Below are 21,300 nucleotides of genomic sequence, written 5' to 3' on the forward strand. Positions count from 1 at the left end.
GAGGTCGCGAGGGGGCGTGGTCAGAACCCGCCTTCTCTGGTGACCGAGGAGTGAAGGTGTACGCGGACCTGTCTCTTTTTCTGTCAAGTCTCGTCCCTGAGGCCTCCCGAGCCCTCTCCGTTCTATCAACCTAAAGAAGACTCTGGGCGCCCACGACCTCTCTGGGTCCCTTCCCGCCCCTGTTAGGTCGCTGCAGATGTGTGAACAGTGCGGGCGCAAAAGTCAGACTCTTCCCAGAAGAGTTTCCAGCCCAGTTGAGGATGCACCTGGGAGGGCTGTCCCGGCCTGGAACCAGAGGTTTGAAAGCAGCAGGAAAACCGGAACGACCTGACTGCAGAAAGAATGCAGAGTAGGGATAGTGAATAGAGTGTGTTTGGTTGGGTAAGGTGAGTCTTGAACAGCTTTGTAACATTGTTTCTCTGCCTTGGAATTGACAAGCAGGATCCGAGGAAGGCATCTTAGTGCAGGGGTTCTCACACTTTTTAGTCTCAGGACCCCTTTACGTTGCTACATACATTATTGAGAACCCTAAAGAGCTTTTTATGAATAATAAGTTATATTTTTCCATATTTACCCTCTTGGAAATTTACCCTGAGAAATGTTTGAAATATGCATTGATTCACTAAAAGGAAAAAAAGTAATGAACCCATTACATGTTTACATCAATAACATTTTTATGAAAAAATATATTTTCCACACTAAAAAATATATGAGAATAGGATTGTTTTACATGCAGATCTCTTTAATGCCTGGCTTAATTGAAGAAAGCTGGATTCTCATTTCTGTTTCTGCATTCCATCTGTTGTGATTGAAGTATATGAAGGAAATCTGGTCTCACAAGTACTGTTGGTAAAAAAAGAAGTATGTTAATAGGCTCTTTAGATAATTGTGGACATTCTTTGATACTACACCTAAACTTACAAGTGGTTGTTTTTTTAAAGGTTAGTTAGATGTGGGGACTTCCCAGTTGGTGCTAGTGGTAAAGAACCTGCCTACCAAGGCAGGAGACAGACAAGGGCTCAATTCCTGGGTTGGGAAGATCCACTGGAGACGGGCATGGCAACCCATTCCAGTATTCCTACCTGGAGAATCCCATGAACAGAGGATGCTGGTGGGCTACAGTCCATGGAGTTGCAGAGTCAGACACGACTGAAGCGACTTAGCATGTGTGCAATCAGATGTGGGATTGGAAAACATAAAATGAACTTTACACTCTACTACATTGAAATCGAGCTTCCCTGGGTGGTTTAGACGTTAAAAGAATCTGCCTGCAATTCAGGAGACCTGGGTTTGATCCCTGGATGGTCAAGGATCCCTGGAGGAGAAAATGGCAACCTGCTTCACTATCCTTGCCTGGAGAATCCCATGGACAGAGGAGCCTGGCAGGCTACAGTCCATGGGGTCACAAAGAGTCAGACACAACTGAGCAACTAACACACACATTAAAATCATTGGTATATCTTGCAGAGGGAAAGGATGAATGGGAGGACAGTTAGGGACTTTAGAATCAACATGTACACACTGCTATATTTAAAATGGATAACCAATAAAGACCTACTGTATAGCACAGGGAACTGTGCTCAATATTATGCAATGACCTAAATGGGGAAAGATTTTGAGAGAGAGTAGATGCATGTATGGGCTTTCCTGATAGCTCAGTTGGTAAAGAATTCACCTGCAATGCAGGAGACCTGGGTTGGATCCCTGGGTTGGGAAGATCCCCTGGAGAAGGGAAAGGCTACCCACTCCAGTATTCTAGCCTGAAGAAATCCATGGACTGTAAAGAGTCAGATACTACTGAGTGACTATCACTTTTACTTCACAGGTGCATGTATAACTGAATCACTTTGCTATATACCTGAAACTAATACAACACTGTTTTGTTTTTTTGTTTTTTTTTTTTTTTAATTTATTGGGTTGCGTTGGCCCTTAGTTGCAGCACACGGGATCTTCATTGCAACATGAGGGGTCTTCAGTTGCTGCATTCGAGCTCTTAGTTGTTGCACACGGGATTTAGTTCCCTGACCAGGGATTGAACCTGGGCCCTCTGCACTGGGAGCGCAGAGTCTTAGCCACTGGGCTACCAGGGAAGTCCCACAACACTGTTAATCAACTATACTCAGATATAAAATAGAAAGTTTTAAAAAACTGTTGGTATATCTTGCACTTGAATGGATCTTTTACTCCTGACAATTTTATAAAATCATACAGATGGTCATTTGGAAAATACTGACCATTTAAAAACTAAGATGTGCAGCTCTTCTAAATGTAAAATTTCTTAAGTGATGGGAAGCTGCCAGGCACACAGTGGCAGATACAAGTTTTCTCAAATTTTAATTGTCATTTGAAAGCTCAAATTTTACCATTGGCAACCGATACCATCTATTGTTTTCCTTGAATCGACAGGTTCCTTTCATTTTTGATAAAGTATTTGCTAAATGCACCAGTCTGAATAATCATAGTTCTTCTGTCCAATGTCCTTTCAAGTAAAATGGTACTTCATTTTAAAAGAGAAAAGACAAAAACAAAGATGCTTCACATCTTATTAGGATATTGCAAATGTGGCAATGCCCTGGTGATCCAGTGGGCAATTTCACTTTCATGACCTGGGTTCAGCCCCTGGCCTGGGAACTAAGATCCCACAAGCCCCACAGCATGGCCAAAAAATAAAAACAACAGTGAGATTCTAGAAATCCAAGGCTCAGAAAACAACAAATGCTGGTCAGGAAATGGAGCAACAGAAACTCGGCTTACATTGCTGGTAGGAATACAAAACAGTTGGAAGGCAGTTTGGCAGTTTCTTACAAAACTCAACATACTCTTACCATATGATCCAGCAATTGTGCTCCTTGGTATTTACTCAAATGAGTTGAAAATTTATGCCCATGCAAAACCTGCACAGGAATGTACCTCAGTTTTATTTATAACTGTCTGAACGTGGAGTCAACCAAAATATCCTTCAGTAAGTAAATGGATAAAATAAACTAGCACATCCATCTGATGGACTATTCAGTGATAAAATGAAATGAGCTATCCACAAAGACATGGAGGAATCTTAAATGCATATTGCTAAGTGAAAGAAACCAATCTGAAATGGCTACATACCATGTGATAACCTGGAAAAGGCAAAACTTTGGAGATAGCAAAAAGATAGGTGTTTGCCAGAGGTTGTGGGGGAGGAAGGGAGAGATGAATAGATGTAGCACAGAGGATTTTTAGAGAAGTGAAACTATTCTGTATGATACTCTAATGGTGTCATGATGAATTCATGTTGCTATATATTTATCAAGACCCATAGAATGTATAATATAAAGAGTGAACCCTAGGGACTACTTTTCTGGTAGTCCAGTGGCCAAGACTCCCAATGCAGGGGCTCTGGGTTCGATCTCTGGTCAGGGAACTAGAGTCCATACACTGCACTTAGGAGTTCGCATGCTCAATAGAGATCAAAGATCCATCGTGCTGCAACTGAGACTCAGCAAAGCCAAATGAAAAATAAATTAAAAAGATTTTTTAAAAATAAATTAAAAAAAATAGTGAACCCTAATGTAAACCATGAACTTTGTTATTAATATCAATATTAGCTCATCAGTTGTCACAAATATATCACACTAATATGTCAGTATAGGAGAAACAGGGAAAGCATGAAGGGTGTATGGAAACTACTAAAAAAAATCTATTAGTTTGAAAACAAAGGTGAGTTCACAGTTTAATTGCACAAGTATTCTTTCCTAGAATAACTGTGAGACTATCATTGTATTTGGGTATACAGAAGCATTGTATTCATATTTTCCAGTTCACACAAAAAAGTTAAATGATCTGTACGCCAGTGACAGGAATTTATAAAATTAATAATTTTATACTGCTTTACTAACAGCATTCTTTTTATAAAACTTTTTTTTCCCTTTTTCTTTAATTTTTTTTGGCTGCATCTCCTGGCGTGAGAAACTTCCCTGACCAGGGATCAAGCCTGCACCCCCTGCAGTGGAAGCACAGAGCCTTAACCACTGGACCGCCAGGGAAGCTCCAAGAGTGTTCCTACTTGATATTGGCATTTTTTAAATGTGGTAAGCTCATGGCGGGGAGGGATGCAGTGACTACTACTACAATTGGGTACCACGGTCTCGCTCCTGCTAAGTTGCCAACAGTTTTGCCCATTTTTCTTTGCATTATCAGTTCAAATGTTAACACAGTTAAAAAGGCAAATAACATTTCAGTATTAATATAGCAAGTTTTGCCCCTGAAGACTTCAAGGGTTCACGGACCATGTGCTGAGAACCACTATCCTAAAGGAAAGAATTGGCAGGGGTAGATGTAGTAGAGATTATTGGGCACAGATGTGTCTGACAGGTGGCTTCACCAACTGTTCTTGCTGTTGAAGTCTGGCCCACTTGTAGGTCATCCTGATACAACACTTTGGAAGCCATAGATCTATTAATATTTAGGGGATGCATCTCTTAATCCACTCTCAAATCCCAGTCCAGGTGAATACATTGTGGATTGGGAAGTTTAGGCCAGATTTCTAGGATCACTCAAAATTAGATGGCTCTGGACTTTCCTGGTGGTCCAGTGGTTAAGAATCCACTTGCCAATTTAGGGGATATGGGTTTGATCCCTGGACTGGGATGGTTCCACATGCCTCAGGCAATTGGGCCCCAGTGTCACAGCTACTGATCCCGTGTGCTGCAGCTACTAGAACCAACACTAGAGAGTAGCCCCTCCTCTCCGCAGCTGGTGGAAGTCCGAGAGCAGCAATGAAGACCCAGCGAAGCCAAAAATATATAAAAATTTAAAAAATACTAGATGGCTCCATTTTTTTAAACTATTTATTTTTATTTTATTTACCATCGGAGCCACAGGGGCTTCCCTGGTGGCTCAGATGGTAAAGAATCCGCCTGCAATGCAGGAGACTCAGGTTCAAGCCCTGGGTTGGGAAGATCTTCTGGAAAGGGGCATGGCAACCCACTCCAGTATTCTTGCCTGGAGAATTCCATGGACAGAGGAGCTTGGTGGGCTATAGTCCATGGGGTCACAAAGAATCAGACATGACCGAGCGACCAACACTTTCACATTTTTATTTTGGCTGTGCTGTGTCTTCCTTGCAATACCTGGGCTTCTCTCCAGTTGCGTGCACAGGCTGTAGAGCACAACGGTCTGTAGTTGCATGTGCCGGCTTATTTGCCCCGAGGCATGTGGGATCTTAGTTCCCTGACCAGGGATTGAACTCATATCCCCTGCATTGGGAGGCAGATTAAAAACCACTGGACATCTGTTTTGTTTATTTTTTAATTTTTGGCTGCACTGTGTGGCATCCGGGGTCTTAGTTCCCCAACCAGGAAAGTCCCTAGATGGTTCCATTATGTTCAGTGTTGATCATATGTGCAAAGAACTGGACAAGTTACAAAGGAGGAACCAAATGATTCAGTTGTGGCCTCTGTCCTAAAGGAGTATAATAATAAAAGTATATAAAAAAAATAAAAAATAAAAGTATATAGAAATAATAAAATAATAATAGAATATAGGAAATCATAAGTTTTAAATGAGGTTCAAAGTGCTACAGGAGCACTAGGAAGAAATGAATTACAACCGGAGAAATCAGAAAAAAATTTTTTGAAAACTTGGGCCTAAAAGAATGAATACAATTTTGAGAGGAGAGGGAAGTCAAAAATTCAGAATAGTCTGGGTGAACTGAGAGCATGCTCTGTAGAGAAATGCAGTTAATAAATGAGATGTATTAACTCTTCACCTCTCCATCCCATGATTTTAACTTGTTTTTGTTCAAGCAGTTGATTTCTGGTTTACCCTTTCAGGACCAAAATTTGGAGACTCATGGCATTTAGCATTCACTTATCCAAAAATACTCCAAAGCTTGTGGTGGCTCAGTGGTAAAGAATCTGCCTGCAATGCAGGAGATGCAAGTTTCATCCCTGGGTCGGGAAGATCCCCTGGAGGAGAGCATGGCAACCTACTCCAGTACTCTTGCCTGGAGAATCCCATAGACAGAGGAGCCTGGCAGGCTCAGTCCATAGGTCCCAAAGAGTCAGACATGACTAAAGTGACTTAGCACACACACATGCACATGCAGTTAATGGTAAAGCTTATTGTAGATTTTCTAAAAGATACAGTGTGATGGTGATCAGAAGAGGAAGAAATTGAATTTCAGTGGGGAAATCTGGAAGACTTCATGGAAGCAATGATGAATGAAGCAGGATATTCAATTGTCTCAATGACACAAGTCCACTTGAACAAAGATGTAAAAGGGGATGGTTTGTTTTGGGAAGGACAGGTAATTTAGTATGGTCCCATCACTTCATGGGAAATAGATGAGCAAACAGTGGAAACAGTGTCAGACTTTATTTTTTGGGCTCCAAAATCACTGCAGATGGTGACTGCAGCCATGAAATTAAAAGACGCTTACTCCTTGGAAGGCAACTTATGACCAACCTAGATAGTATATTAAAAAGCAGAGACATTACTTTGCCAACAAAGGTCCGTCTGGTCAAGGCTATGGTTTTTCCAGTGGTCATGTATGGATGTGAGAGTTGGACTGTGAAGAAAGCTGAGTGCTGAAAAATTGATGCTTTTGAACTGTGGTGTTGGAGAAGACTCTTGAGAGTCCCTTGGACTGCAAGGAGATGCAGCCAGTCCATCCTAAAGGAGATCAGTCCTGGGTGTTCATTGGAAGGACTGATGCTGAAGCTGAACCTCCAGTACTTTGGCCACCTCATGCGAAGAGTTGACTCACTGGAAAAGACCCTGATGCTGGGAGGGATTGGGGGCAGGAGGAGAAGGGGATGATGCCGGGCCTGCCGGCTAGATGAACAGGTCAAGGACGCAATCACCAGTGCACCTGAGAAATAAAAGACTAAGAAAGATGGGGTTGAGAGGGACGGAGTCAGCTTCTGACTGATTCCGACGACTTTATTGAGGGGTAACATACATATATATACTAACAGGATTCACCAAATTTTAGATCAAAGACTTGCATACGTGCAGAACTGCAGATACTAGTTTTAGGAGTTTTATCTTAACCCCAGCAGAGCATGGCACCAGCGTCTTACAATCAGGTAAAGACTACCTAGACATAAGCCATTCACAGGAGCCCGATAATCTTATCTGAGTCAGGAAAATAGGCAAATGGTGGCTGCAGCGATTTCCTTGAGGGAGGTGAGAAAGGCCAATTTGCACTTTAACAAATCAGGGGTGGCGGGACAGAGAGGGACCTTTTGATCTCTCTCAGGGCCGAGAAGGGGCCTGAGCAGTCAGGCCGGCTCCCCGCATCTCCCCCTTTTCTTTTGACTAATGGCCATTATATCTCCCTCGAAGGAAATGGCCGCATTTGCAAACGGGAAAACATCAGCAATCTTTTATTTATCATCTCAGATAAGCATTGACAAATGCAAGGGCCAAAACACAGCAATAACAATATGCACATAATGATGAAAATTATAGATTTCCACCAACCACTATGAAACCAGGCAGATATCTGACGCCAAATGCTGGAGTCAGAAAAATCCATAGCGGCTACTTGTTGTTTCATATCTTCGAAAGCATCAGAAACATTTGAGGAATAATCAGGAATATATACACAACACTCCATTTTTATTAAGGCACATGTTCCCCCTTGAGAGGCTGTTAGAATATCCAGAGCTATACGATTTTGTAGAACGGCTTTTCTCATCTGTTTTTGTTCTTCATTAAGAGCCTCTAAAGCTCTTCTAGTATCTGTCAAAGCTTGTTTTGTAAAATTGTTCAAAGCCTCTACCCTGAGCATAATATCAGTGGCTCCTAAAGAGGGCACAAAAATTGAGGCTAAATAATCATACCAATGAAAAACAGAGCGTGACCACCGGGCTTTAACATAAGGTAAATTAACAGGTTGACTAATTTTTTGCTTATGAATTCTCCCAGGGGTAAACACAAACCCTAGGGTACATCTCCCCACCCATCCTACAGGGAGCCAGGGCCAAAGGTTGTATCCACAAATCCATCGAGTGTTATTTGGGGCTACCCATCTTATACCAGGGCTATTTTCCCAATCTGTCCCTGGCCAAATAACAGACTTGTTGACAATAAACGTTACATCCATTACAGTCTTACATTTGTGGGTAGGCAATAGTCCCATATGTTTCATGTGATATCCTGGAAATTCTCGGCCTCCAAATGTTGGTACATGAGTCTTTTGCTCCCAGCAAATGTCAGCAGGGGTCAGTAGCTGTCCTTTTTCAGGGGTCATCCAGAAATATTCGTCCCAAACTTGGTAGTAGTTACCCTCAAATCGATTAAAATCATTAGGAGAAGAAACAGATCTATTTTCGTAATATAAGTATGCATTAACACTCATGCATCTGCTGATTTGTCGGGAGAAGATTCCTCTGCTGTAAAGTCAGCCAACCTAATTGCTGATTCAGTGATCTCCTCCGTCTGGCGTACCAGCCTTTCCGGGAGCCAGCGCGGTGCTTCGGCGTCCTGTGGAAAAACACATACCTGACCCCTCCCCCAAATTAACACGGGATCTGGGCCATGCCAGTTATTATCCAGCGGGTCTTTCCACAAGACCATTGGCCTTTTCAACCAGGGCCAGAGCAGCTCGCCCCTCATCGTTTAGTATTCTAGGGGAGGAAGGGTCAGTTGTTGATTAAGGTTTCGAAATTGTCCTTCCTCCATTAGCATGTCAAAAGTAACCTGCAGCCCATTACGGCGGTTACGGTCTTCAATGATGTTACAGACCTCGCCGTATTTTGAGCACCACAAGAGATTAGGAGGCAAGTATTGAGATGAAAGACTTTCAATTATGGCTAGAGTAAACGGCGCAGTAGGCCCGTATTGAGTGCAAGCTTGTTTCAGTTGTTTAAAAGGCAGAGGCTCATGATACCTCTGATGATTAGCATCTTGAAAAACAGGGAAAATCATAGAATATCCCTCAAGATTTTCACCCTGTTCTCGGGGGCTGTTTTCACAGCCATTTGTAGTGGTGAAAGTATTGGCCTTTTTAGGCTAGATGGAACATATACTGGCGCTGTTGGAATCAAAGGCGCTTCTGCGAGAGGAGGGGGAGGGAGCGGGACCGGCGGCGGCAGCGGGTCAGGATCTAAACCGGCTATAACAGATGGCATTTTAGAATGCAACGGCTTAGTTGTATTTATGGGCGATAAGTCTAGTTGTTCCATTCTCTGAGATATGGATGTTAGCATCTCTCTAAGTTCAGAAAAAGGGGAGCCTTGGTCTTTATTCTTTTGTTGAGTTACTATAAAGGCATCCCATCCTTCTTTGTCATGCTCAAAAGCCTGCTCTTTTAAATCGTCTTCCTCATCAGGAGAAAGTTCTGAATCTGAGTCTTGTTCGAGAGCAGTAGTCTCATTATCATTTTTTCTGGAACCTGAAACAGTTGGGGAGTCATATATGTGCTCCGCTACCCGTTGGGGGGCACCTGAACACTTGGGTGTTATAAATTTCAAGGCTGTTTCAAATTTCCTACTCTCGTGTTCTGGGTTTAAACAATCTCTTATTAGAGTCCATAGAGAATAAGCATCAAGAGGAACTTTGTCTGGTCCACAGAGGGTATAAACTGTTTGAATTTGTTCTCCCACCTTTATCCAAGTTTCAAGGCTAATAGTTCCTTCCTCTGGGAACCAAGGACAAGTTTCCTCCACAAAGACAAGAAATCTTTCTAGTTTCTGTTTAGAGACAGAAATTCCTCTGGCTTTTAGCATAGTTTTTAACATAGAAACAAAGAACTGTCTACTATTACTTTGCCCCATAATTTTTACTCTCAACTATACCCTCTCCACCCACAGTTTTCCAACAATACCTGAATAGGTGAGGCTTTCTCCCGGGATCACTTTCAATATTTTTGGGTGGCTGTGCTCTGGGGTCCGCCCACGTTCCTCGTTCTGGCGCCACTTGCCGGGCCTGCCGGCTAGATGAACAGGTCAAGGACGCAATCACCAGTGCACCTGAGAAATAAAAGACTAAGAAAGATGGGGTTGAGAGGGACGGAGTCAGCTTCTGACTGATTCCGACGACTTTATTGAGGGGTAACATACATATATATACTAACAGGATTCACCAAATTTTAGATCAAAGACTTGCATACGTGCAGAACTGCAGATACTAGTTTTAGGAGTTTTATCTTAACCCCAGCAGAGCATGGCACCAGCGTCTTACAATCAGGTAAAGACTACCTAGACATAAGCCATTCACAGGAGCCCGATAATCTTATCTGAGTCAGGAAAATAGGCAAATGGTGGCTGCAGCGATTTCCTTGAGGGAGGTGAGAAAGGCCAATTTGCACTTTAACAAATCAGGGGTGGCGGGACAGAGAGGGACCTTTTGATCTCTCTCAGGGCCGAGAAGGGGCCTGAGCAGTCAGGCCGGCTCCCCGCAGGATGACAGAGGATGAGATGGCTGGATGGCATCACCGACTTGACGGGCATGAGTTTGAGTAAACTCTGTATATTCTTTGTCTTTGGGGTGGAGGTTGTGGGCTATCTATGACATTGTAGGAAGTTAAGCATCCTTGGCCTCTTCCCACTAGATGCTGGTAGCACCACTCCCCCATCAGTTGTGTCAACCAAAAATATCTCCAGACAGTGTCACATTCCCTGGAGGGCAAGATCAACCCCACAGAGAACTATTGCTCCAGGAGAGAGGGTGGAGTCAGAAAATGGCCAAGGGCAGAACATTCCAGTTCTAAGGGCAAGGTCAGAAAGAAAGAGAGCACCTTGGGAGAGATGGGGGTGACTCGTTGTGTAACAGTCTATAAAGAGAGGTTTGGAGACCAAAGAGGCCTTGGCAGCGGTGAGAGATTTCTGATCTTCCAGGAGCAATTCCAGTTGAGCCTCCTGAATGTGCTTCCTCCTTGTTCTCTAGCCTTTCCCCTGAAAGGTACAGGAGTCAGCTGCCCACTGGGGCCATAAATGAGACTGGGGTATATGCCAGTGTATAGCAAAGCTTGCCTGATTGCTTTGCAGGCTGTTTATATTCCTCTTCCCTTCTGTCATTCCATTTGTTCTACCAGTCTCCTTTTTCATTTGTAATATGCTTTAGCAGAAATACAGATATATATACCCGTAGTATTTAATCCTAACAATAATCCTGCAAAACAGCTTTCATTCTTTTTCCCATTTTGCAGATGAAGAAATCAAAGATCCCAGAGGGAAGTGATTTACCTAAGACTCCACAACAACCGGCTTCCTAGGTGGCTCTAGTGGTAAAGAACCTGCCTGCCAGTGCAATAGACATAACAGATTCTGGTTCGATCTCGGGGTCAGGAAGATTCCCTGGAGAAGGAAATGGCAACCCACTCCAGTATTCTTGCCTGGGGAATTCCATGGACAGAGGAGCCTGGTGGGCTACAGTTGCAAAGTCAGGGTTGCAAAGTCAGACACTGCTGAATCGACTGAGCACACAAAGATGCCACAGCCAGGCGGCAGGAGGACTGATGCCCAAATTCGATCACACAAGGACTAAGAAGACTCTTCAGCATACTCCAATTGCTTCTTTGGCTGCAGCTCCTACCACATGGCGTCTTTTCCTTACAAAGTGACTGACACTCCCCTCGTCCTAGGATAGAGCCTCCTTTGACTAAAGGAATCAGTGACTTCTGTTCTCTTGTTCCCTGCCCACAGCACTATTTCCGCTCATTGAGTATCATTCAGTGCCTTCCTGAATGTCTTACCTTGTGAGGGTGGTAGCCAGATGCTCTTCCTTTTTTTTGGCCACACTAGCTTGTGGTATCTCAGTTCCCCAACCAGGGATTGAACCCAGGCCACAGTAATGAAAACCCAGAGTCCTAATCACTAGGCCATTAGGGAACTTCCAGATGGTTGTCTTTGGGTCCTCGTTACTGTGCGGGCTTTTCTCTAGCTGTGGCTCGTGGGGGTGACTCTGTCTCAGTGGGCAGGCTTCTCGTTGCTGTGGCTTCTCTTGTTGCAGAGCATGGGCTCTAGGACTTACAGGCTTCCATAGTTGTGGCTCCCAGGCTCTAGAGCACAGGCTCAGTAGTTGTGGCTCACAGGGCTTAGTTGCCCCAAGGCATGTGGAATCTTCCCAGACCAGAGATTGAACCCACATCTCCTGCGTTAGCAGGCAGATTCTTTGCCACTGAGCCACCAGGGAAGCTCCCAGATAGTTTTCTGATAAAGGATAACAATGCAGTGTTTGTACAGGTGAGGCTAAGCCTGCAGCAGTTCTGTAAAGTGAAGACGAGGGCCCAATTCTGTAAGGTGAAGATGAGAACGAACAGGTTACAGGTCCAACCATAGGCACTGCTGAATCTCCCTGACAGTTGCTGGATCTAGGCCAAGGGTCAGCTCCCTCAGGAACATCCATGTATGTCCAAGGCTTGCAGTGGCATACCAGACCTAATAGCTCCTCAACTGTTGTAACTCTACTTACAACAAGGAACGTCCAGGGAATTCCCATCCAGGGAATCCTCTTGCATTTCTTCCTGTTCCCCTCAAACATCCTACTCTGGTCTTTGTTTCTTGGTATCTCTCATGTTCCCTTACCCACCAGTTCACTTAGCATCTGGAATTCTTAGTAATCACAAAAGCCACCATTTACTGACAGTTTCTTAAGTACAGGCACAGAATGGAGGTAATTGAAACTTAGAGATGTTACATAAATCTGTCCAATGTCACAAAAACGTTAAAGGATAGATCAGTGTGTCTATAGAAATATAATTTGAGCCACATTGGTAATTAAACAGTTTCTATTAGCCAAATTAAAAGAGAAAAGAAACAGGTGAAATTAATTTCACCAATATTTTTTAAGTTAATATATCCTAAGTGTCTATCTATTAACATATAAATGGATAAAGATGTGTACACACACACACACAATGGAATATTACCCAGCTATAAAAGAGAATGGAATTTTTCCTTTTAAAACAACATGAATGGACCTCAAGGGTATTATGTTTAGTGAAATAAGTCAGAGAAAGACAAATAGTGTATGATATCATTTATATATGGGATCTAAAAAATATTAATACAACAAACTACTGAATTTAACAAAGAAGAAGCAGACTCATAGGTATAGAGAACAAACTAGTAGTTAGCAGTGGGGAGAGAGAGGGGAGAGGAGCAATTTAGCAGTGGGAGATGAAGAGATACAAGCTACTATGTACAAAATGAGCTAAAAGGATATATCATACAACATAGGGCATACAGCCAACATTTTATAATAACTATAAATAGAGTATAACCTTTAAAAATTGTGAATCATTATATTGTATACCTGTAACATATAATACCAGAGATCAAATTGCCAACATCCACTGGATCATCGAAAAAGCAAGAGAATTCCAGAAAAACATCTATTTCTGCTTTATTGACTATGCCAAAGCCTTTGACTGTGTGGATCACAATAAACTGTGGAAAATTCTGAAAGAGATGGGAATACCAGACCACCTGACCTGCCTCTTGAGAATCCTGTATGCAGGTCAGGAAGCAACAGTTAGAACTGGACATGGAACAACAGACTGGTTCCAAAAAGGAAAAGGAGTATGTCAAGGCTGTTTGTTTTCACCCTGCTTATTTAACTTATATGCAGAGTACATCATGAGAAATGCTGGACAGGAAGAAGCACAAGCTGGAATCCAGACTGCCAGGAGAAATATCAATAACCTCAGATATGCAGATGACACCACGCTTATGGCAGAAAATGAAGAGGAACTAAAAAGCCTCTTGATGAAAGTGGAAGAGAGTGAAAAAGTTGGCTTAAAGCCCAACATTCAGAAAACTAAGATCATGGCATCTGGTCCCATCACTTCATGGCAAATAGATGAGCAAACAGTGGAAACAGTGTCAGACTTTATTTTTGGGGGCTCCAAAATCACTGCAGATGGTGATTGCAGCCATGAAATTAAAAGACGCTTACTCCTTGGAAGGAAACTTATGGCCAACCTAGACAGTATATTAAAAAGCAGAGACATTACTTTGCCAAGAAAGGTCCGTCTGGTCAAGGCTATGGTTTTTCCAGTGGTCATGTATGGATGTGAGAGTTGGACTGTGAAGAAAGTTGAGCGCCGAAGAGTTGATGCTTTTGAACTATGGTGTTGGAGAAGACTCTTGAGAGTCCCTTGGACTGCAAGGAGATGCAGCCAGTCCATCCTAAAGGAGATCAGTCCTGGGTGTTCATTGGAAGGACTGATGCTGAAGCTGAACCTCCAGTACTTTGGCCACCTCATGCGAAGAGTTGACTCACTGGAAAAGACCCTGATGCTGGGAGGGATTGGGGGCAGGAGGAGAAGGGGACGACAGAGGATGAGATGGCTGGATGGCATCACCAACTCAATGGACATGAGTTTGAGTAAACTCCGGGAGTTGGTGATAGACAGGGAGGCCCGACGTGCTGCAGTCCATGGGGTCGCACAGAGTTGGACACAACTGAGTGACTGAACTGAACTGAACATATAATATTGTACATCAACTATAATTCAATAAAAAATAAAGCACTTGGGACTTCCCTGGTGGTCCAGTGGTTGGGAATCTGAGCTTTCACTTCAGGGGGCGTGGGTTTGATCCCTGATTGAAGAACTAAGATCTGGCATGTTGTATAGCATGAACAAAAGTATAAATAAATAAAGCAAGTTATAAATTTTTTTGAAAAGAAGAAAAAAGGAAAAAGATCCAAAACATTATTTCAATTTTATATATTGATGATTATATAAAATTACTAAAGTGATATTTACAGTCTCTCTCTCATAATAAATCTTTTAAATCTGGTGTGTGTTTTACATCACACCTCAGTCAGAGGAGCCACATTTCAAATGTTCAACAGCTACTTGTGGTCAGTGGCTACTGTACTGGACAATGATAGTATATATCAACAGGGACTTCCCTGATGGTCCAGTGGTTAGGACTTGTAGTTTGCAATTCAGGGGATGCAGATGTGATCCCGGGTTCAAAAACTAAGATCCCACATGCCGAGGGGCAACTACTGAGCCCGCACACTCTAGATCCCGTGCTCCGCAGCAAGAGAAGCCTGAGCACTGCAATGGAGAAGTCCCTGCATCCCACAACTACAGAAAGCCCACTTGCCCCAGGGAAAATCCAGTGTAGTCAAAAAACTTAATAATAATTTTAAAAAGAAAGAAAGGATAGATCAAAGATACTGACCCACCTCTGCTTGGCTTCATTGTTGCCTTTCTAAGAATGATGAGGAGTGGGGTACCACGTTCTCTGTGAAAGCAGGCTGATACTATCCACCAAAATTCAGGTGCGTGCATGCAAAGTCACTTCAGTCGTGTGTGACTCTTTGCAGATCGTGGACTGTAGCCCATCAGGTTCCTCTGTCCATGGGATTCTCCAGGCAAGAATACCAGAGTGGGTTGCCATGCCCTCCTCCAGGGGATATTATGACAGAGCGATGGAACCTGCATCTCTTTCTGTCCCCTGCATTGGCAGATGGGTCCCTTACCACTAGCACCACCTGGGAAGCTAGAATAAAGGGTCTCCAAATGCTACGGATGTCCAAAGTTTACTAAGCTCTTTAAAAAAGTGTTTGTCAAAAAAAAAAAAAAAAAGCATTTGTCAAGAGAAGCTGCCATTTCCCTCTTGGAACTGTTACTTCTGGGATGGGACAGGAATGTTTGTTTCCTTCTGAACGGGTCTGTTATTGTTCTTCTGTCTTGATAAACACCATCCGGGAAGGGTGGATTTTCTCTGGCCTGCAGCCAGGTCAGTGGAAAAATCCTTTGCCCTGGGCCCCCTCTCTGGTCAAGAGGGCAGTCATTTGCTCATTTCTGTTGGGGTTCCCTAACACTCGAGGTGGCCCCCGAAGGGACGTGCAGGACGGTTGAACTCTAGAATAGGAGAGTTGGTGACCCAGCATTTCCTGATTGGAGCAGTGGGCAGCCCTTTGTTCCAGGCTGTGCTAGGTACATGGCGTAAGCTTTTCTTTTACTCCATACCACCACCCTCTGAGGTCAGGATCAGCACCTGCAAAGACCAGAGAGGTGGAGAGGTTCACTCGATGTTTGCAGCTTCTGACACCAGAGCCCAGGATCACAGCATTTCAGATTTTGGGGGTTTCAATGCTTTCTGCACTAAAACAACTTGGGAACAAGGGTTGTCCAGTAAGAAATGTTCATATCTGCATTCTGTTTCCACATGAACAAGGTCTGACAGAGTGCTTAGGGTTGATTTCATTCTTTAACAATTGGGGATCAGATAATGAGGACATTAAAAAAAAATTTTCTTCTTTTTTTTTTTTTTTAAAGTGAGGTACTTCTCTAGCCGTGCAGTGGTTGACTCTTCGCTTTCACTGAAGCGGGCGCCGGTTTGAGCCCTGTTGGGAAACTAAGGGCCTGTATGCTGCGTGTGCGGCCAAAAAATAATAATGAAAAATTTAAAAAGGAGACGGCTGCCCTTTCTACATCAGGAAACCTAGGAGGGCTGCCTGATCTTTTCTTGTTCCTAAATTAGAAGAAATGTGGTGCTCGGGAACCCTGTCGCTTTAAGCCTAAGCCCCGGCTCCGGAGGAGACTGGGAGGACAGCGCAGGGTGCCCGCCTACCTGGAGAACCTGAGCGAGGTGTGGCCGGAGCCGCTGGGACGCGAGGTGGGCGGGGGCGGGCTGAAAGTTGGACAAGCAGGAAGTGAACCGACGGCCGCCTGGGAGGAAACGGAGTAGTCAACGAGTTCGGCTGCCGGCAGGCCCGAGCCGCTTGGAAACATGGTGAGAGAGCTGGAAAGAAAAAGGGGCAGATTTCAAGGCCAGCCAGAGAGGGTCGGGGGCCGGGGATTACCCAGGGAAAGTTGGTTGGCAAAGTCCGAGGGCTGGGCCAGAGGCTGCCAGAGAGGTCTCTTCTTTGACAGCTTGGCTGCAAATAGGTCTGAGCTGCCTGGGTGGGTGTTCCTGCTCCTTCTCTGCTCCCTCCCTCTCCTGACCCCTGAGCTGATCTGGAGTGGGCTTCGGTGCTTCGGGTGGCTGGAACCTAATTCATCCCCTCCTCCAGCCGCTGCCGGCTTGCGGGTTTTGTGACATTCCTGGGCTGTGCCTGTGCAGTTCCGAAGGCAGAGCCCAGCCTATCGGCTGGAATCCCCCTCTGTACGGAAACCGAAAGAATTTGTCTCTCAACTGAGTCCAAGGAATCTACCCGCCCCCTCCTCCCACCCCCGGGAAGAGAGCTGAGGGTTCGTAAAAGACTCAGAAATTGGTTCTCTGTGATTATCTAGCAATAGTTTCGACCCCTACCCCTGATCTGTTTCTGGAAGTCGAGTGGGTCAGGGAGGGAGGAGCTTAACAGTGTATTCCCCTCCCTGTTCAAAAACCTTATCATGAAGCCTGGGGATGAGGCTGCAGCCTGGGAGGATTTGCCCTCCATTTCCCCCAACGCCCAGGCTGTCTGTATTTTTTTATACTTGCCTGAGCAGGCCATGGCCTGGTGCTTGCGCGTGGTGCTAAGTGGTGGGGAAAGCAGAAGTTTGTGGCCCAACTGTTCTCTCTCCTGGGGCCTTGTGAGGGACTTGGAGCCTGGTTGCCTAGCTCTGGGTCACAGCCATCAGTCTTCCCAGGAGGCCGGAGCAGCTCTCCAGCTACTGTCTGAGAGGGAGGGTGGGCTTGGTGAGGGTGGTCCGCGCCCAACACAGGCATTTTTAATGAGGACCCATGGGACCTGGGAATTTTGTACATAGTGGTGGAGCTGTGCATTGGGAGATACTGGCTGAGCTGTCTCCTCTGACCCTCTGAGGAACAAGGAAGCAGTGGAGAGGGGTTTGAGGGTTGCTTCTTGTTCTGTCAAGGGCCCTGAGAATCCACAAAGAAGTTGGGTTCTGTCTGTCTCCTAACATGGATGGCTCTCACCGCCTAGGGCTTATAGAGGCATTTGGTTTTGATTACCCGAGTTCTTCAGAAAAACATTCTCTTTGCAAACAGATCAAGCATTGCAAAAAGCTAAAGTCCACCTCAGGCCTCCCCCTCCTCTGGCCTCTGAGGCTGGGTCTCAGTCCCTCCAGCTCTTGGCCTAATTAACCCCTTGTGTGGCTGCCCAGGAGGCCAGTGGCGGTGGAGATGACCGTGTGCGGAACCTCCGGAATGAAGTGGAAGGGGTCAAGAATATCATGACCCAGAATGTGGAGCGGATCCTGGCCCGGGGAGAGAACCTGGACCACCTTCGCAACAAGACAGAGGATCTGGAAGCCACAGTGAGATGACAGGGAGCCCTTCACCCTACCCCCCAGGGAGCTCCCCCACCCCCTCCCAGGGGATAAGAGGAAGAGGGGGAAGGAAGATTACCGGGGGCGTGGTGATCATGGTGGCAGAGTGAAGGAGGGAAGTCTGTCTTTCCATGTGTGCTGGGAACTGACGTGAGCTGAGTCCCCACTTCTGATTCTGCTATACTCCACTGATTGGAATTGAGTTTAAGGACAGATTTGGGGGTGCAGGGGTGGATCCATGGAGGGATTTTCTGAGACAGAAAATCAGTCAGCCTGTGCTCTCTTAGGTTTCTCTCCTATGAAACTGATTTTCCCTTTGAAGGCTGCCCTTGACTCTCATTTGGGATCTGTATTTGTCCTGGGATCTGGCTATCCCAGGACAAAAATATTGGCCCCAGAACATCCTCTTAGGGCTGCTGGCCTTCCCCAGGGTTTTTAGGCAGGGAGTGGAAAACTGTTAAGAGTCTTGCTGAGCCAGCTTTAAAAAGAAGCTGGGAAGAGCAGTAAAAAAGTCTTTGATCCCAGGCTCTTCTGCTAGCTGAAGGCTAGAATAACATCTCCCACACATCTGGCTAGATATTCTCCTGTCTCTCCAGCTAGAGGCCAAAGCCAGCTGCTCAGGGAAGGGGTGACTCTAAAGTTCAGCAGAGGGCTGGAGCCTAAGATCCCATGTCCACTGGGAGAGACTGGCAGTGGCTTTCGGAGTCCTGCATGTAATCTTGAGTATTGCTCATTTAACTTATGGGGACTTAGTGTTTCTGTCCTCAGCCTGATCTGGGGAGCAGGGCCCAAGGAAACAATTTTTCCAACTCATGTTGGGAGAAGGAAGAACACTTGCCCTCAACTCCAGCCTCTGTACTGCCCTGAGCCCCTCCTCTGGCTTCGGCAGTCCTGATGGGGCCAGAAATCATAGAACCAGGAAAATATATCCCCCCTGGAGCCTGCACCCCCTCAGCCCGGTTGTCTGCCCTCCTAAGGGCAGGTTGTGCTGCTGTTGTCACAAGCCTGGGTGGAAACATGTGTCAGAAGCCAAATGTGGAGGACAGGGAACCAGAGGGAGCCCCACAAATTCTAAATTTGAACTTGGCCCACCAGATGGTTCTGAAGGTACATTTGTCAAGATAGGAGGACATAAGCTGTCTTACTTAGCAATCTGTTAGCTCCACTTAGCACTTCAATATTTAGATGGAACGGCATGTTGGTCTGTGTCTGCCTTATCCCCAACAGTCAGAGCACTTCAAGACCACGTCACAGAAGGTGGCTCGGAAGTTCTGGTGGAAGAACGTGAAGATGATTGTCCTCATCTGTGTGATTGTTTTTATCATCGTCCTCTTCATCGTGCTTTTTGCCACCGGTGCCATCCCCACTTAGGGAACCCCTCCCTCCCTGCCCTCCTCCTTGGCTGCCACCTTCCGTGGTGCATGCCAAGGGGGGGCCCTCTCTCCTGTCCTTCTTCACGTGGAATGCTGCTCGGTCCTGCCGCCCTGCACTCTGAAGCCCCCTGTCTGCCCCAGGGAACACTGTGGTCCCCAGAAAGAGAGAGCTGGACTGTGGCTGCATTTCAGGGGTCCTCAGAGTTGGTTGGAGAGACCCAGAGGGCCTAGCACATGGCTGGAAAACTGATGGAACTGAGGGTGGCCAGTGGGCAATAAAGACCTTTCAGTATCCCTATGCGTGTGAGGTCCTTTCTCCCTTTCCACTGTGCCTTTGGCCCTTCTATTTTGTTTCTCCCCAGGACACTCTCTGGCAGAACTCTCCCATCAGAGGCCCAAACTGTTGGAGGGGTGGAGAACATAAGATTGGAGAAGAAAGACGGAAACTCTTTTTTTTTTTTTTTTTTAATCGCCCCTCGTCCCATCATGGGTCTCAAGAGCAGGGATTTTCTGGAACTCTTGGAGTATGGAAAATTCAAGGCGTTCCCAGCATTTTAGGGTGGTATATAAGACTCCTAAGTGTCCTCTCTGGGTCTTGCCATTGTCTTTCATTCTTTTTCTTTTTCTTTTTAATTTTTGGCTGTGCTGGGTCTTCATTGCTGAGTGGGCTTTTCTCTAGCTGTGGCAAGCAAGGGTTATGCTACAGTTGCAGTGTGCGGGTTTCTCATTGCAGTGGCTTCTTTTGTTGCAGAGCATGGGCTCTAGGGCCTTTGGGCTTCAGCAGTTGCAGCTCCTGGGCTCTAGAGCATAGGCTCAATAGTTGTGACACACAAGCTTAGTTGTTCTGTGGCATATGGGATCTTCCTGGATCAGGGATTGAGCCCATGTCTCCAGCATTGGCAGGTGGATTCTTTACCACCAAGCCACCAGGGAAGCCCCTTGCCATTTTCTTTATTACTTTCTGCTGGAAATGTTAGCTGAGACATGCAGTGTTCCTAGGCAGAGCATTTAGAAATCTAAATCCTCCCCTCCCCCCACCCTCCTACCCCACCATCATTGGCATTTCTCTTCCATGGCCCTGTTGTACTCTAGAAGGGAGGGATGGGGGAGGGTGGAGGAACTAAATTGCTCTTCCTTCTCCTGTGGTTCTGCAAGTTCTGTTTGTCTTTTGTCTGCCACTGGCCTTCTGGAGCTTAGCGGAGCCTCTGGGTCTTAGCAGTCCTGAGGGGGTGCGCATCTCTCACCCCTGTGTCCCGTGGCTGGACACAGTCAGTGTCACAGGACAGGGCCTGTGGCTTTCCTTCCCCTCCTGGACAATGGACCTCTCTGTCTTTGGGCCTCCCTCCTCCCCACCAGGTCCCACCATCATTGTTACTCTTTCCAGTGCCCAGTGCATCTTGGTTTGGGGGGAGGGTTCTTGTCATCTCTGCCCTCTTTGGAGGAAGCAGTCTGGAAGGGGCGGGGTTGGGAGATAGGACTGGGGACTAGTACTGGCCAATCCAGTTCTAGAAGGATGCTCTGAAAACTAGGAAGGGAGGAAAGCACCGAAGAGCCCTTTGGGGGGCAGTCTTGGTCACCATCATGTCCATCTTCTCCCTTCTCGGTCCACTCCTAGACTCAAAGTCCAAGCAACTGGGATGAGTGGGACCTAGACCTTCCAGGGTGAGGGTGGGGTCTGTGCTCACAGGGGCCTCAACCTGGGAGAGGGAAGTCAACACCCCCTTCCTCAAGAGAGGCCACATGTGAGATGTTGGGTTGGTA

At 45.7% G+C, this 21,300-nt stretch overlaps 1 protein-coding gene and 1 long non-coding RNA gene across 2 annotated transcripts; one reads left to right on the forward strand and one right to left on the reverse strand.

Moving 5' to 3' along the window:
- Window positions 1-32: 32 nt before the first annotated feature.
- LOC122703496 lies at window positions 33-16,656 on the reverse strand. Its single transcript, XR_006343506.1, has 3 exons — window positions 16,524-16,656; window positions 15,130-15,947; window positions 33-843 (listed from the first exon to the last, which is right to left on the reverse strand). It is a non-coding gene; the product is annotated as an uncharacterized LOC122703496 (long non-coding RNA).
- Window positions 16,548-19,837, forward strand: VAMP8 (vesicle associated membrane protein 8). The gene is made up of 3 exons (XM_043917786.1): window positions 16,548-16,685; window positions 18,002-18,154; window positions 19,394-19,837. The coding sequence occupies exons 1-3, from the start codon at window positions 16,683-16,685 to the stop codon at window positions 19,535-19,537; spliced, it is 300 nt and encodes a 99-aa protein (XP_043773721.1). The 5' UTR covers window positions 16,548-16,682; the 3' UTR covers window positions 19,538-19,837.
- Window positions 19,838-21,300: the final 1,463 nt, after the last annotated feature.

The sequence above is a fragment of the Cervus elaphus genome, chromosome 11, assembly GCF_910594005.1.
Source record: "Cervus elaphus chromosome 11, mCerEla1.1, whole genome shotgun sequence".
NCBI classification, from domain to species: Eukaryota; Metazoa; Chordata; class Mammalia; order Artiodactyla; family Cervidae; genus Cervus; species Cervus elaphus.